This window comes from Achroia grisella, unplaced genomic scaffold, assembly GCF_030625045.1.
Source record: "Achroia grisella isolate CSIRO2021 unplaced genomic scaffold, CSIRO_AGI_Agris_v1 utg592, whole genome shotgun sequence".
Taxonomy (NCBI): Eukaryota; Metazoa; Arthropoda; class Insecta; order Lepidoptera; family Pyralidae; genus Achroia; species Achroia grisella.
This window is the reverse complement of record NW_026712955.1, coordinates 1,413,322-1,432,170: the sequence shown is the minus strand read 5'-3', so window position 1 is coordinate 1,432,170 and position 18,849 is coordinate 1,413,322. Positions and strand designations below refer to the sequence as shown.

The 18,849-nt window shown below is 35.5% G+C and overlaps 1 protein-coding gene across 1 annotated transcript in view; it reads left to right on the top strand.

Moving 5' to 3' along the window:
* LOC131848801 (rootletin-like) overlaps positions 1-18,849 on the top strand; it is a 66,601-nt gene that overhangs the window by 44,847 nt on the left and 2,905 nt on the right. The window contains exons 11-19 of the mRNA XM_059198735.1: positions 1,757-2,016; positions 2,398-2,507; positions 3,364-3,500; positions 4,331-4,520; positions 6,592-6,759; positions 10,311-10,352; positions 12,087-12,446; positions 13,255-13,818; positions 14,045-14,218. Coding sequence (XP_059054718.1) covers positions 1,757-2,016; positions 2,398-2,507; positions 3,364-3,500; positions 4,331-4,520; positions 6,592-6,759; positions 10,311-10,352; positions 12,087-12,446; positions 13,255-13,818; positions 14,045-14,218 — 2,005 coding nt within the window. The remainder of the gene's footprint in view (positions 1-1,756; positions 2,017-2,397; positions 2,508-3,363; positions 3,501-4,330; positions 4,521-6,591; positions 6,760-10,310; positions 10,353-12,086; positions 12,447-13,254; positions 13,819-14,044; positions 14,219-18,849) is intronic.

The window sequence follows — 18,849 nt, the reverse complement described above, 5'->3', positions numbered from 1 at the left end:
TAATTGTTTGTATCGATCTGGGTGTTTTCTATCTATAATATGTATGTATTTACAAAAAAAATATATCTATGTATATTTATCAGTTATCTAGTACCCATAACACAAGCTTTAGCTAGAATTGTCTAGATGGCGCTGTGGGAATCCTGAGATTATTATTATTATTATTTCCTCTACCGTCCAGTTCAGTATTCTATATACTATGCATATATATTCAATTGAGAAGAACTGGCAAGAAACTCAACTGAACGAATGTCCAGTTTCGATGTTATATCCATAATTAATGTTTTAATTAAATAAGGGAACGTGCGTGACTGGTGGTCGGTACTGATATAATTAAGGGAGAAAGGGGGACAGACTTTTTATAGCAATCTGTGCTTATTTCTATGGGCATAGGGTTGATTTTAAACATACGGGTTCTAATATCGTAATCAGTGCTTATTTCAATTAGCATACGGTTGATTTTAAACGACGCAACATGCATTGTTGCAAATGCATATTGCGTCGTTACATACTAGTGATTCTTATTTGCAGACCGATACAAATAATCGTATTTATGAATATACATTTTTTACACCGTGCGAGGTATCGAATCTCGACTATCGCAAGAAAGGCGGTATGCCAAACCGCTGAACTATCGAGGCTATAAAACTGTTAATAAGTAAATGTTATGACTTTTGCCTAAAGTGAGTTACTAGCACATACTTCTCGGAATGTATAATTTTGGACATAGTAATAGAAAAAAAGGAACAATACGAGTGTTCAGAATATAAGTTTATTTGAATATTATTTTCTCTGCCATTAACAGTGTGGATGCTGCTTTACCACAATTAATTGCAGCTATATACGTCCACGTGGGGTTACACGCGAAATTAATAACCTACCGAGTTTGGAAGTCTGCCAATAGTTGTTACTTTACTATTATATGTTCGCACTTCTCATCTTATACGTGTTTGATTTGCTCGCTACTCTCGCCACTATAAAGCTGTGAATACATTACAATTATAAAATAAATTAACGGCCTCGGTGATTTAGCGGTTAGCACACCGCTTTAATTCACAGGTTCAATTCCTGGCACGGTACAAACATTTGTATTCATGAGTATGATTGTTGTTTTGGTTTGGGTGTTTTCTAAGTATATTAGGTTGGTATTTACAATTAAAATTTATTTAAGTCCTTATTAGAACTTGTGTTATAACAAGTTCTAATTAGCTTGGAACTAGATGGTACAGATAAAACTCGTAGATAACAGCAATTTTTCTTGCGGGCTACTCTAATGCCGTTGGCCACAGCTGGCTTTTACAACTTCACCGAACAATAATAATAATATTTCAGGACAATTAACACAGCGCCATCTAGTCCCACGCTAAGCAGAGCTTGTGTTATGGGTACTAGACAACTGATATAAATACATGGATACATTTTTTTTATAAATAAATACATATTATATATAGCAAAAACACCCAGACCGATACAAACAGACATACTCATGAATACAAATGTTGGTACCGTGCGAGGAATCGAACCCACGACCATCGGATAGTAAAGCGGTGTGCTAAACCACTAGACCACCGAGGCTGTCAACAATAGGGGGCGATTCCAGTTGTCAGAGTCGAGAGATGTCACTCCAAATCCAACTTAGGACTTATGGAGCGGCTGAATACCAGATCCTGCCTGGCGGATACAACTTTAGTCTGAGGGCATCGCTAGGGATCCGAACCTCGGGCATAACAGCTAATTATTTGTATTATTTTTCCAGAGGAGATGAGGAGTCCCGGCCGTCGACGCCGAATATCTCCACGGACCTCAACACTAGCAACCTGGTACCCCGCGGGAAGCACGTGCACTTCGCACCCGACCTGAACTCGATCCTATCGGAACTGGAGGAGGACGGCGTGCTTGGCTTCCTGCAGCAGCAGCGCGATCTCAGCGCGGACATACGTCTCGAGCTGGAGCACTCCCTCACCAGGCTCAGGGTGGAGGCGCAGGAACTGCTCGATCTGTCCGCCAAGCTCACCAGTGAGTCCATCAAAGATAATATTAGAAATAGAAATAAACTTTATTCAAATAAACTCATTACAAGCACTTTTGAATAGTTATATTTTTGATTCTACCACTCATTCGGATTCAGCACAAGAAGAATGAGCTAGAAACTTGTGTGTTGCTCTTTTGAATAGATGTTTTTGTTTTATATAAATAACTAGCTACTCGCCCCGGCTTCGCACGAGTGTACATGTATTATATATAGAAACCTTCCTCTTGAATCACTCTATCTATTAAAAACCTCTTCAAAATTCATTGCGTAGTTTTAAAGATTTAAGCATATGTACATAGGGACGGACGGACAGCGACAGCGACTTTGTTTTATAATATGTAATGATAACGATGAATTATTTCCAGAGGGTCGCAATGACTCGAAGATGCTGGAATCAAGTCAAGTGCAGATAACTGAACTGGTGCAGGAGTTGGACGCGCAGCAGCGATGCGACAACTGCGAAATGCACAGAAAGGTACATAACTGGCATATATTATTTATTACTAGCTACTTGCCCCGGCTTCGCACGGGTGTACATGTATTCTTATATATAAAATTCTCGTGTCACAATTTTCGTTGCTAAACTCCTCCGAAACGGCTTGACCGGTTCTCATGAAATTTTGTGAGCGTATTGAGTAGGTCTGAGAATCGGCCAACATCTATTTTTCATCCACCTAAATGTTAGGGGTAGTCCACCGCTAATTTTTTTTTTATTTTAATACAAAACAACGTTTGCCGGGACAGCTAGTTATATATATAAACCTTCCTCTTGAATCACTCTATCTATTAAAAAAAACCGCTTCAAAATCCGTTGCGTAGTTTTAAAGATTTAAGCATACGACAGCGAAATTGTTTTATACTATGTAATGATACAAGTAGTACACTTTATATTTATACGGTAGACTTTTGTATTCATAACATTAATACTATAGGTTGTTTTTTAATCTCGGAGACTGAATTGACAGGTGTAAATGTCAGTTCCGATTAATGATAACTACAGCTGGTAACATTATTTAAATATACGGTTGTAATGCAAATATAGATTTTTAAAAAGTTACACTTATTGCACTTTAAACTTAATCGTCTATAATAAAAAATACGATTCAACAAATCGGTATTGCAAGTACACCACTACCACTAGCTATTAAAATAATTTGAAAATTTAGTCTCTTAAGATTAAAGAACAGATCATCGTAAAAAATTATGCAAACAGAAAAATTACTCAGTGTAATTGTAAATAAGAAAGAGTATTATGAAATATCATTTCGAAATACCTTATTTCTTTATCTTCTTCATTTTTTCATTTACAAAAACAAAATATTTTAATACAGACGATGGAAGAAGCCATGTCGGAGTGCCTCCAACGAGAGAATCTCCTCAGATCGGACTTGGAGGCAGCTATGATGAAGATCGCTCATCTTATGACTGTGGCGGATGGTGTGAACTCCACTGACCTCATTGCAGAGGGGTATGTGCTTTATTTTATACTGGGTGTAGCTTACCACTTTGCTTTATGGTTAACTAGCTGACCCGCGCAACTTCGTCTGCATTATTCTTGACATTTATACACATTGTAATATATTGACGGCCTCGCTGGTTTAGCACACCGCTTTACTTCCGATGGTCGCGGGTTCGATTCCTCGCACGGCACAAACTTTTGTATTCATGAGTATGATTGTTTGTATCGGTCTGGGTATTTTCTATGTATAATATGTATGTATTTACGAAAAAAAAAAATATCTATGTATTTGTATTAGTTGTCTAGTACCCATAACACAAGCTTTAGCTAGCTTAACTTGGGTCTAGATGGCGCTGTCTGAATTATCCTGAGATTATTTATTATTTATTTATTTATTTCGCCCAATTTATATGTTATAGCTTATGATTATTTCTGACGTATAAGCTATGTCACTGTAAAGTTTTATCAAAATCCGTTCAGTAGTTTTTGCTTGAAAGAGTAGTAGACACCATACTCACAAACTTTTCTATTTATAATATCCCATTATTAAGATATTTTTTTTATCAAAAAGTAGCCTATGTCAATCAAGTGGTAGCAAGTATTTACATTATTTTCAAGAATATGTCCAGCCGTGTTTACATGTTCATAATGTTCTGCATGAAAGCCTATTCGCGTGTGAAAGAACGTACGTGTAAAGGCAGGTATTAAAAGTTAAAGGTTCAATGGGCAAGAGTCCTACAATGTCAGTCCCGTACCGCTCTATAAAGGTGAGCGGTTCTGTACGCAATATTTCCCCTCCGACAAAAATGTATTAACGGTGGGTGCACTGTGTGGTGCAGGTACGGCACTGGCCAGCTGCAGCCGGGGTCGCTGGGCCCCCGCGCTCGGCCTCCGCCCGACCGCGGGGCGCCGCCCCCCACGCCGCCGCCCCCGTCGCCCCCCTCACCCGCCTCCACACCCTCGCCCGCAGCACGACTCGCCAAAGACCTGGATCTCCTGCAGCGCGAGAGGGACGATCTACATCAACAGGTGATTATATGTAGCAATATTTGTTTTTATGCCAACATCAAATATGTTGATATTTGATAGACATCTGTAGTTCATCGTTTTAACACATAGCTAGTTTGATTCTCGCGTGTTACAAATAGAAGTAATGTTATTGTTTGTTAGGGTATAAAATCGAAACAAATAATTGGCAAAGTCGAAAAGAGCTAATAGTTGTACGCATCTTATTACGAGCTTAAGATAAGCGTAAGATTGTAAATGACATTACTTGTGAACGGACAACGAATCAGAATTAAGATCAGGATTAACATCTAAAAGATCTTAGGAGGTAATTCTGGTCATAGAATTACCTCTCAATCTCATAAAGACAACTTATTATCTGACGATAAGTTCCAGGATAAATTATCTGTATCTATATGTCTACAAGTATAGTAAATCACAGAATTATATATCCTATATTAACACGTATAAAGTATAAAATATATTGTTCACATTATATAATTATATTATTGTTTTGCAATTGGCACATCGCACGCGCAGATTAAACGGATGTCCGATTCACCTGTACATAAGATATGCTGCGAGAAGGTAAACATGTAACTGCACGTTTATTGTTTGTCCAAATATGTATTTTGAACGCTACGCCTTACATATTAGTGTTCAATTTTGTTTACATTTTTAAAATATCAGATCATGTAACAAATGCAATTGGAAACCATACTTACTCTCAGGCATCGCTGTCTTAATTTGTTTGCGTTCGGACATCGGGACCTGGAGTGCCCAATAACAGTGGATTTGAAAAAGAAATAAATTATTATTTCCTAATATGTGCTTTTGCAATAACGAAGAAATTTACGTGTAGTCTAAATTATACTTTATTGTGTTTGTTCGAAAGTTCATTTTAAATTAAAGTATCAATATTTTGATACGTAAATTTAGGTACTTTGTCATAGTGAAATGCAAGTACAAGTTCAAACATTTATAAACGGATTTACTAATACAGTGTCAAGCTGACAAAGTACAAAACTGTACCTTGTTATAATTTTGTATATAGATTAAAATAGTAAAAAAGCGGGTAAAAATATTTGGACAAACACGTGATGAGACAAATTTGATTGTTGTCGCGGCATGGCTTTCGTTCAGTATAATTTTCTTTGCAGCGCACGTACAAAATTGTTTTTTTTTTTATAGTAAATTTTAAACATTGTATTGTCTAATTCTGTACAAGCACTTTTAACAGACTTTGTATCATAAATAAAACGTACCATATATTAATTATTACTTTGACCAAACTATAATTACTCATTTTATATATATTTTGTATGTTTTCTATATATACATATATTGTACTTTAGTAACTTTTCTTTGGTACTACAATATCACTTAATATACTTGAGACTTTTTGATTTGAAAGTGTTTATTTTTTTCATACATATATTTTATATTTATTAAATTTCTATAATCATCAATTTCCATAAAAAAAATTGTATATATTTTTACTGTTACTTTCGTCAATCCTATTTTTATTTTATTTATTCTTTTTTCAGCGTTTAGATTTGTTCCTATTAAACGAATATTTTGTACAAATTACTATTTATACCTCCAAACAGCTTACTCGGTAAGTTGTGTTCCGGTTAAATGGTGAGATATGGCAGTGTAATTACAGGGTATAAAGACATGACACTTTAGTCCTTACAAATGGCAACCCAACCTGGAATCAAGCAAGGATCATAATGTAAGGTTTTAAAGTTAGTAATATATAATATTGGTATTTCTTTTAAATAAATCGAAATTTGAATTGGCATGTAAGGTATCGGAACGTAAAGTGTGACAGAGATGTAAGATTTATGTGTGTGCGAGCGAGAACAAACGATAGTTGAAAAAATTATGATAAAGAACTCCTTAAATGTGTTCGGTTTTTATTTATAATCAAATCATTTTGTAATATCGGTGGTGTTGTTCAAGTATATTAACGACGGTAGTCTATACTCCTTGGTCCAACAACTTTCTTTCAGTTATTTTATAACTTTGAAATTAACGTATAAAGTGTATCTAAACCTATGATGTGTAATATATATTGTCATGTATGATATAGCTGGAAGCGGCCAACCGTCAACTGCGCTCCACGCGACAATTCGTCGAAGAGCAAGCGACAGAACGCGAGGCTGAACGGGACGAGTTCGCGAAACGTCTCGCTGACCTGCGCGACGAGAACTCCAGACTGGCGACACGTTTGCAGAACAACGCCAGAATTATTAACGAGGTTAGTTCTAGATCTAATAATAATAGTTTATTCAGCATAGTTTAATATTATTTTATAGAAAAGAGAAGATTAGTTTTATAGAGAAGAACTACGTTGAAGACCACATTGAAAAATTTTATTTCTCACATAGGGACCGATATTTTTTTATTGTTAACTAGCTACTCGCCCCGGCTTTGCACGGGTGTACATGTATTATACATATAAACCTTCCTCTTGAATCACTCTATCTATTAAAAGAACCCGCTTCAAAGTCCGTCGCGTAGTTTTAGAGACTTAAGCATATATAGGGATGGACAGACAGCGACAGCGACTTTATTTTATACTATGTAATGATTACGTATATTATTTTTTAAATATGTTTTTAATGTACAATAATTTGAGATAAATATTATTTAACTCCTAGATTTATTTCAATTAAAGTACCCACGGGTGAATATCCGATTCCAACGTTTAAATTTACTTTCTTGCGGCCCACCTGTGGGGCATGCGGTCTTTAACGTATTAGGGACCTTCACTCAGTTAGTGCCGCAGTGGATGTACTCTATTTTTATGTTCCCTAGCTCACACTAACCGATTAATTAGCTTCTCTTAAAGTAGGCTGTCTAAATACAATGTACGGGATGAAAATATCAGTCCGTTAAATATTTAATATATTATTTTAAGATATACTCAGGGGAAATATTCATCGATATTTTACACACGTAACAGCATTTAAAAATAGTCAAGTGTCTAATATAATAAATAAATAGAATAGAATAGAAAATCATTTATTCAAATAAACTTACATTGAAGCACTTTTTAATAGAAACACTTTTTTTTTCAATCTACCGCTCATTCTAAGTAACTGAAAACAAGTTATTATAAATTCTTTACTTCCTTCAGCTGGTAATAGAAAATGCACAATTGATTAAATTTAAGCTTAGATTGTGGAATGAATTACCTGATGAGGTTTTCTCTAAAGACTACAGCGTGGTGTTTTACAAGATGTTAAGGTTTCTTTAGGGTTGGCAACATGACACCTGGTGTCTCAGGCTTCAATAGGCTACGGTGACTATTTACAATTACATGGGCCGCATGCTTGTTTGCCCTCAACATAATGATAAAAAAAAATAACATAACCTAATCTATATTATATCATAGTATCTTCATCTGAGGAGGAGTTATCAATTAGTTTTTATTATTAACAAAATGTTTTTGTATATTTCTTTTCATCTGTTTATTTTTAGAACTCAATTTTGTTTCCTTTAAGTAAAGCTTATTCGCTTGTTATTAAGATTCTTATTTGCTTGTGAACACAGAAATTCTTATTCTGTATTTGCTAAATAACATACGTTTTAATTATTAATGTTTCTAAGGACTGTATTTTTAATATATTTTAATTTTAGTTTTAAGAGAAACTATGGTCGCTGAAGGTAAAGATATATATTTCAAATTGGCAATAAAAATTGAACGAAACATAAAATATTTAAATATATATATAAAAATATATAATTATCATATATAAAAAGATGCGTTATGCACAATACGAGAATAACAAGAAAAACTGAAACAATTATCAATATTGGCCGGCAGATGTTTTTAATACAAATAACAAGAATTTGATTGATCCCAATGAAATAATTGATGGTTGTTGATATTTCGCTTGTATGATACATTGGCTGTGTATGTTTTTACTGGCGTACCTACAGAACAAAGTATACGCGAGAGAGGCGCGCGAAAAATGACACCATTATTTTTTCTGTCAATGTTATTTTCTTTAGAAGTACTAGAACTTTCTTTACTATTTACTATTTCTGTACTATTACTTTGTTTCTAAATAAACGTTTTTTAGGTTGTAGTTTTCGGATAATGCAGTTAAGACAATGTGTTCACTGGTGAGATAATATAGTAATTAGTTTTAGGGTACAATGGGACTGGCTTTTAGATTGTACAAGGCCCTGAATATTAAAAGAAATAAAAACGGTTGTAGTTACGGTACTGTATATATGTATGTCTTATTGTATATGTCCTATTCACAATTTGCGCTTTTTTATAGAACATTATAAACGTATTTATGGTACGTAAAAAATTACGGTAAAATTAATATCAGAAGTTTTTGGAGTTGGTTAATAAATATCTACCTGTTATATGTTGAATATAATTTACAAATAAAGAATAACAAAAAAGTATGTTTGTTTGTAAATACCAGGGATGTTATGGATATGAAATTTCGGATACGGATAGGTTACGGATATAGGAATGATTATTATACGGGATGCGGATATGAAATTATTTCGGATTATCCGTTAGTTTCGGATAATTTCGGTTACGGATATTACCTTTTAAAGGAATTTCAAGAAGTAAAATACAAATAACTAATAAAATGGTTACATAACGTGTCCCAATTAGGCCCCGCCCCTATCCGATATTATCCGTAACTTTTATTTCGTATCCCTGGTAACTACTAAACACTGTACGCCTGCTTGTAAAATGCACAGACTCTGCTAGTCACTAAATAATTAATAATTGAAATAAGTAAAAATAATAATATATATTTATTTATTTTGACTTATTTCTATTTTATTTGTATATATGAAGGTGGATGTAAACTATAAAACAAAATGTAAGCTACATGTAAGATTACACTGAAGTAACAATATATATAAAACTTGGTTAACATGTTTTCTCATTCCGTTTACACTGCAAATGTAATTCTAAATCTACCTTTATTTATATAAAACTTAGAGTTGATAATGGAACATGTTAAAATTAAAACTAATATGATTTAGTATATAGCACGCCTAATTTTGCAAAACCGACTATAAGGTTTTGGTTTAAGGTCTAATTTCAAAAAACAGAAACAATTTGAGTTAATGCAAACCGCATTAACTCAAAACGTTTGTTTTTTTTTTAATTTTAAAGTAATATATGTTCTGTTATTAACACTGATATTGATGGAATAGATTTCGCAACTTTCTACTTTGCATGTCAATTTTACAAACTAAATTTTTTGAAGACGAATTTGGAACTCAAATGACGTACTTAGAGGTTATGTACTATATATGTGACATTAAAAAAAGATTTGGTACATTTATAGTAATGCGGTCAATAATTCGCATTACTAACAATCGACTTGCAAAATAAATTTTTATTTATAAATAAATCTTTAAGTTATTTTTTTATAAATATATTACAAAATTGTTGAAAGTGTGTTTGTAATTTATAGTAATTCTTTTATATAACACTTATTTCAAACGACGACTTCTAAAATTTAAAACGATGTTAATTCTCTAAAAAACTTTACCCGATTTAGATACTGTAAAATCTTTTCTTCTCAAATTTGTAAAGAAAATGTTATGAATAATATTTTACGGCGGAAGTGAGTTTTATAAGAATAAATAGTTTTAGTAACATCGTTACTGGAATTTTTAATGATGACACGCTTAGTTACCATATGAGATGCTTGCGAATCTATCTCCATCTCTATCTATCTAACACTGAAGCAGCACAATTAACCACTGTGCACGTAGCGTGTTTACGTGTGGTGTTGGCAACTAACACGGTGTCCACAGATGCAGCACCGGCATGCTCGCGGCCGCGCCCACCATCACCACGTGAGTACCACGCTTGTCACCACCTACCACCACGCTCCACGCATGCCCACCCTCGCATGTCTATATATGTTACTCTATATACATAGCCACCTATATATGTATATATACGATACTCTATTTATACGTATATAGTCTGATTCTAGAATTTTCATACAGCTCTAAAAACAGTGGCAAATTCAGAACAAACAGACAGTCTTATTAAACTTTGACGCTTAGTACACGTTATTAATATAGTTGAACGAGTTTTAACACGAAGAATTTTATGATAAACTAGCTACTAGCCCTAGCTTCACACGGGTGTACATACATTATACATATAAAACTACCTCTTAGATCACTATATCCATTATTAAAATCTGTTGCGTCGTTTAAAAGATCTAAGTAGTACTAGTACACACAGTAGAAACGACTTCATTTTATACTATGTAAAGATTATTTAACTCTTTCGACGTTTCAACCTTAATTTATAATAAATTATTTCATGTTAAAACCAGTTTAACTATATTAATAAACAGCCAGTTTCCTATATCATTTCCTAGATCAACGTGATCTAGGCGTATAAGGCACCGTGTACGCAATTAAAAGTCAAATTAATTTATTACTATGGTACATTTTTAAAGCATTTGTAAGAATATCAACGGTTAAAATCGAGTATATCGCCACTGATTTTATGACTGTGTTTAGACGGTTTTAGTCTATTTAGCTCTTATTTATATATATAATATTCTATTGTAATTGTCTCTACAATAGAATATTGTTTGTAGTGAGATATTAACCATTAACACTTATAAAAACTATAACCTATTTTTACTATTTGGAGTGCTTTGTTACTTTCTGTCTAATTAAGAAAATACCACGAAAGAATAGGACAGAACATTTCAATAGCTAAAATGGGTTTATAAGACGTGTGGTATATAAATGCTGTACATACATATATAGAAAAGTAGATGAAATTTACTTAAATTGTCCGTAGTTATGAGTATTCAATGTTCTTTTATTTTATTCATACATAAAATATCAGATATTAAATACTGGTATTTTTAGGGTGTCTTTTGTACATCTATCTTTAGCGTGTCTTTTGTAAAAATAAACTAGTAAATTTAGTTAGGTTATAATTTTATTGTAAATTGTGCCGAGACGAGGTCGCCTGCATGTTATTATATTAAAAAAATGTTATTTACATTGGTTCAAATAGATCAGTTTGTACATCTTTATTATGATTATAATTTTTATATTAGATAGCAATACAAATATTTGTACAAATATAGTATTTGTGGTTTACTTTAATTAATTCATTATCATTTGGTGTATCATTTTAGTTTAATTCTATATTTTGTGTTGATATTATTTACACTTTAATATATTTTACAAGATTCATGGCAACATTGAAAGAGGTTTTATAGAACATCCAATTTGTATGGGCTTTAATGAGGACTTTTATCTCACTATCATTGGGATTATTTCATAACAATCAGAAAAGCGAAATATTACTAATTTTTTTACTGACATTAACTCTGGAACTTCTAAAGTTGTTGACATATTTGTGTAAATTTTCGCCAAAGAATTCTGAAAATCTGCTCTGCCTATAAAAACAATCATTGAACACGGGAAGCCACAGAAATTGCTAAATTAACATCATCTGTAAATGATTTAATGAACATTGAACATATTTTTTTATTCTATCCTGCAGTTTAGAGGCATTTCGTATAACAGAATAAATTCTCTCTTTAACAGGTCGAGCAACTTGAAACCCAGACCCGTGAGATGAACCAAATCATAAACGATTTAGAAACAAAGAAAGCTGCTTCTGATGAAGAACTTAAAGCTACAGAGGAAAAGATTACTCTGCTCAGAGATATAATAGGAAACCTCGAGAATCAGCTGGAACAGAAGACTGCGCACGAAGCGGAGATATTGCAGCAGTTGGAGGAAATGAGAAAGACGATAGACGAGAGGGACGGCAGGCTGAGGTCCCTACTGGGGGAGCTGGAGTCGATGAAAACAGAGAAAGCGGATCAGACTGAAGTCACGTGTGTACAATGTGGACAGGAGGAAGATAGATATGCGGAACTGCTGGAGAAGGTTCAAGAGCAGGTTGGTATTTCATACAAGTTGGTACTTTCACTATTATAGCATATGGATATAGATTAGAATATGTACACTGAGAATAAAACATCCGGAGTACCCAGACCAGTACAATCTATTATACTCATTAACATAAATTGCGAGGAATCCAAACAATGGCCATCGGAATTAAACTGGTGTGCTAAACCGCTAAAAATATTTATGTTTCGACAATTATTTAAAAGAGCAACACGCAAATTTTTTGCCCGTTCTTCAAATGAGAGTTTTCCGAATGAGTTCTTTCTCTGTCTGCCAAGCCTTTTCCCATTTCATTTGACAGCGGCTTTTTCTAGTCATTCTTCGCCAGGCACATCTTTCCAGGGTCGAAGAGTCGTTTATTTCAGTTTACTTAGGTCGTTATTGATTACCAACTGCTAAGCCAGTAGGGGTTTCCACGTCTCTTTGGGCCAGTGTTAAAGTTCAAGCCGTTTTGGTCATATAACTCTCTTCTCGTCTCATTACCTGTGGCCATATAACCTCAGCTTTGTCTCGGCGAGTTTGTCTTCGGTGGGACGAATCATAAAGCAGCCGAGAATATGGTTATTCCTGACTGTGTAACAAGCTGAGTCCACCTGCTCATCTTAACATTCTCACCTTGATCGTATGCTTTTTGTTGACCTAGGTCAACATTCAGCTCCATAGCCTTTCTAAGGCTTTTCGAATGAACGGTACATTAAAAAGAATAAGTATGTTTATTCAAATTTATTTCAATAAGGTATTTTATGTTCTATTTCTAATGTTTTTGAGTTTGTTTTTAAAGTGTGTACTGTGTGTGCAGTGTCGGTGGCTGGAGGAGAAGATCGACCGGCGCACGGAGCAGGTGGAGCGCGCGCACGAGGTGTGCTCGGCGCCCTGCAGCGAGCCCAGCGAGGACGTCTCGCTGCGAGACCGGCGCCGCCCGCCCGCACGACGCGAGGTACAGTGTGGGGGGAGGGGGGCCGGGGGCAGGGGGGCGGGGGAGGTCGACCGGCGCACGGAGCAGGTGGAGCGCGCGCACGAGGTGTGCTCGGCGCCCTGCAGCGAGCCCAGCGAGGACGTCTCGCTGCGAGACCGGCGCCGCCCGCCCGCACGACGCGAGGTACAGTGTGGGGGGAGGGGGGCCGGGGGCGGGGGGACAGGGGGGCGGGGGGAGGTCGACCGGCGCACGGAGCAGGTGGAGCGCGCGCACGAGGTGTGCTCGGCGCCCTGCAGCGAGCCCAGCGAGGACGTCTCGCTGCGAGACCGGCGCCGCCCGCCCGCACGACGCGAGGTACAGTGTGGGGGGAGGGGGGCCGGGGGCAGGGGGACAGGGGGGCGGGGGGAGGTCGACCGGCGCACGGAGCAGGTGGAGCGCGCGCACGAGGTGTGCTCGGCGCCCTGCAGCGAGCATATTTCTCTGAATATATAGTATAGTATCTAAAAGTGGTAGTGTAAACTCTATGTGTAAGTACAACACCGAGTAGATGTTATAAAAGATATGCTTGTGACAGTGGTCGTCTCCGTAGATGTCTGAGTTGCCGATGTCGCCAATGATGCCGGTGTCGCCGCCGTATAAATGAGTAAATAAATAAGATATGTTTGTGCGCCAGTGTTCGTCCCCGGAGACGTCCGAGTTGGCGTGTTCGCCCGTGGCCCCGGGCGGCCCGCAGCCGCTGCAGCGCGTGCAGGAGGCGCTGTCAGCGCTGTGCCGCGCGCAGGACACCGCTCTCAAGCGCATCGCGGACCTCGACATGCAGCGCGCGCAGCTCAAGGATGTCGCGCAGGTACGTGACTATTTTTTTTTTTAATTTATTTTCGTAACCCAGGAATTCACACATTTGCAGTCTCAAGCTCAGCTGAACCCTGTTGCAGGTTCTAGATGATCGATAGAATTACTTAAATATATAATAATAATTGGTTTGACCCGATGACCTCGGTGGTCTAGCGGTTTAGCACACCACTTTACTTCAAATTACGTCATCGGTACGATTCCTCGCACGATACTAACATTTATATTCATAAGTATGTTTGTTTGTATTGATCTGAGTCTTTTCTATATATAATACTAGCTGTCCCGGCAAACGTTGTTTTGCCTTAAAATAAAAACAAAATTTAGGGGTGGACTACCCCTAACATGTTGGCCGATTCTCAGATCTACTCAATACGCTCACAAAATTTCATGAGAATCGGTCAAGTCGTTTCAGAGGAGTATGAGAACGAAATCTGTGACACGAGAATTTTATATATATATATATAAATATATATATATATATATATATATATATATTATATTTACAAAAAAAAAACGTATATATTTATATTATTTTTCTAGTACCTATAATACAAATCTGCTTACCTTAGTACTCAAAGACGTGGTGTGAACTGTCACGGTTATTATTATTAAGGTGCAGCCCTGGAGTGCGTTTCATTCACAGTTGGCAAAATTCCAAATTTATTTCTGTAACAACACCACGCCGGCGCTGTGAAAAATCGTGAAGTGATTGCCGTTATTTTTATATAAACATGTGTCCATACAATGTTTCAGAACTTTTGTTTATTGACGTTTACTTGAAAATATGCAATGGGGTATTCAGATACTAAAATCAATATTTGTTTGTTATTTAATTAACTATTATGCCGTTCATCATCGAGATAAATAACCGTTAACTTTTTGATCGATTGATTACCCATCGAATTCAAACGGTGATAGAAATTACGACGGCCCGAGCCGAAATACGTACTCGTACGAACACTTAGTACGATACGAGTTTAGTCTGAGGGTCGTGCAGAAGTTAGCCTTCAGCCGCTCCGCTCCATAAATCCTTCTGCGAGTTTAGAATGCCATCAGCATTAGAATAGTTAAAAAAATACCACAGCTCATGTTTGCAGGAACAATTACTTACTTAACTTGTATAATTAACTTACAGTAAGTGTAGCTTCTGTGTATATGTATTTGAAAGCACTTTTCTTCAATTCTACAATATTTATTGTTAGAATGTGCTTGGTATTTAATTTATTAAATATCAATCATATTTTTGCAATTATATAACTGCTAAAAATAGTTTCATAGATTACATAGACGTCTTTTGTGGTCCACCTCCTTATTTTTTAATAACTGGGCTTACAAGGAGCATGGTCTTTCATGATCCACCCATCTTATTTTTACTGTTGTGGTTTGGGAACCTTTAGTTTCTAAAAAAATTTTGGCCCAAACGCTTCAAAATCTAAACAAATACATTGTAATAATTTATATCTTGAATATATGCTGTCGCTACCACAGTTTAGAGAAATGGTAGAAGCAATAGTCGTATTAGTAATTTTGTTATATCGTGGTGCCAAATATATATTAGTGATATCACAGATTACGTATACAAACTTAAAAGCTTTCCAATCATAGCCCCTTGCGTAGATACCTGGCAACTGAACAATACTAGCAATGCAGCCGTGGCGTGGTCCCAATATATTACCTTGTGGTACTCCTAGTTGTTATGTAGGTCACAATGCTCAAATCGGTTAACTATAATTCACCTTATTATCTAAAGGTATAATGAAGTCGCGGATTCGCTTTCACTTTTATAATAGTTTGTATCGGTCTGGGTGTTTTCAACGATCCCTCGCACGGTGTAAACATTTGTATTCATGAGTATAATTGTTTGTATCGGTCTGGATGTATAAGTCCGCTGTGACCCACACAATCTGGATCCAATGATGTTTAAATGACGAGTTCGGATTGCTTGCCAACTTAATTTAATAAGTACACATGCATCGTGAGTGTGGACTGATGCTTGTGTGTATTTGGGTGTAATGGAGGGAACATGGTATGTGTGGATGTTATATGTATACAGCAGTCAGCATCTGCTAACGTCTGTACGGTGACGTACCGTACACTGGGTATTCTCTATATATATTATGTATGAATTTATAAAAAAAAACTAAGTATTTATGTCAGTTATCTAGTACCCGTAATACAAGCTCTGCTTAGCTTGGGAGTATATGATGCTGTATTAATTGTCTCGGACGTTATTATTATTTGTTTCATTCCTATAGATTCATAAACCAAAAATTATAACCTATTGTTGTATCCTACTAAATAAAATAGTAAACCTACAATATATGATACCGATAAATCGTAAATCGTAATACATCCAACAAATCAAATTGTACGTGTTTAAATCCAGAACTGTATTTCATCATATTTATAGGGACATTGGCTCAAACGAATTATTATGATCCATTCCATATTTATGGGGAATACTTGAGAGAAATCGGGCTAACTGGAACGAATCGCTGAACTGAAAAGCATGACGGTTTAACTATAGTATGTGACTAATAAACGTAAATAACTAATAGTGTAGCAAATTCTTTGTATCCAACATTAGCTCTACAAACAAGTCAAAGTAGAAATAATCTGTATTCAAATAGACTTAATATAAGCACTTTTGAATAGTCATATTTCTTTTATTCTACCACTTATTAGGAACGCAGACTCATCACAAGAATGAGCAAGAAACTTGCGTGTTGCTCTTTATAATTTAGGGTAGGAAATTCCTATTTCAGTCAGAACGAATTTTATACGATACACTAGAGGAAAAGTGTCGATTGAAAAAAAGAATCGTAGAAATAATAATAATAATAATAATCTCAGGATAATTCAGACAGTGCCATCTAGACCCAAATTAAGCTACCTAAAGCTTGTGTTATGGGTACTAGACAACTGATACAAATACATAGATATGTTTTTTTTTTTTCGTAAATACATACATATTATACATAGAAAAAATATTAAATAATATTAGAGTTGTCTAAAATAATCGGTATAATATTGTGACAAATACACGTAAAATAACAAATAGTGTAACAAATCGTTCTTAATCGACAGTAGTTCATACAAACGATTGTTCTTTATAATTTAGGTTAGGAAGAATACGCTCAGTTTCTTGTCAGTTCCTCTCATCTCGAAGTCATTTCGAACTGACGGTAGATTTGACATATCTTAAGAGTCTGTAATAGTCTGTGTAGTACATGAATAAAGATATTTTGAATTTTAATAGGAAAACCCTAATAAAATCATTTTGTGGGATACATCAGAGGACAACTTTCTATGGATTACAAAAACGAGGACGAAGAGGATCAGAGGAAGATTTTACAAAGTCAAATCTTCCTCTGATCCTCGCGCATCGCAAGCGCAAGCGCATCGTTTCACATAATTTCTGTATCTAAGCAATTTACTTTATTAGGAGCTTCTGTTATAGAGTTTTTTTTTCTGACTACTCTAATGATTTTGGCCGACTAACCTTTATATCTCACCGTATGATATGACTCACTCACCCACGAGTGCAGATGACACTCCAAATCTATAGAAGAACTTATGGAGCGTCTGAATGATACGAGTTTAGTCTGAGGGCACTTTTGGAGGTTCGAAAGCTCAGGTTGTCGTAATTTCGTTTCGAGTTTTAAAATGAGTTCATTTCAGCATAGGATATAAAATGGCAGTGAGAATGCACTTTATACGACTACGGTGTGCGTTTATGTGTGGACATAAAATCTGGCTGCAGTGGGCATGAGTCATTTGTTTTCACGTTCCCAGCCGGCGACTGTAATCCGTTAGCACATCAAAGGGTGATGCGGTGATTATTTGTACGTTTGTGCACACTTGGTCGCCTGTGTTAATTTGTGTCTTAAGTTTTTATTTGTCTTTTTTTGACAAACTTGATCAAAATAGGTGTATATTTCAATTGTAACTTCTTTTCCGTTTTTAAAGTTTATTTATTTAAGTAATCTCTTAATGCTAACAAAATTGATAAAAATATGTTTTCGTCGCCCAGATTAGTGTCTGTCTTAAGCTTTTATTTGTCTTTTTTCGACATTATTGATAAAAATAGGTTTTCTTAATTTGTGTCTTTGAGGATGTACAGTTTTATTTGTCTTTTTTTCGACAAACTACTTTTTTGTTTTTCATTGCACTTGTTTGTTTTCTGTTTTCTATTACAATTGTATCTTCTTTTTTATGTTATTTATGTTATATGATATATTTACTAGCTCTATGTAGATAAATTTTCAATAAAATATCTTTTCTGATTCGATAGGTCCTTTTCTTCCAACTTCAAGTGTGTTGTTATAAGAAAGAGGTAGTTATGTTTTAGAGCTTGATCTTCACAATTTATATTGTTTCCGATTAATAAATAAATAAATAGTTGAAGGTATGGTTATGTCTGGAGTCTTTCAAATACAAATTTTATTAGTAGAGTTGGTTAACCGAGACGTCATCCGCTAAAATATAAATTAATAAAATTTCTAAATTAAAAGTACCCTAAATTGGATTAAGTTAAGCAATTATTTTAGAATTTTGACGGAACTTTCACTCACATCTGCGAATCAGCCCAGCCGTTTCAGAGATTAGCAAGAACAAACAGAC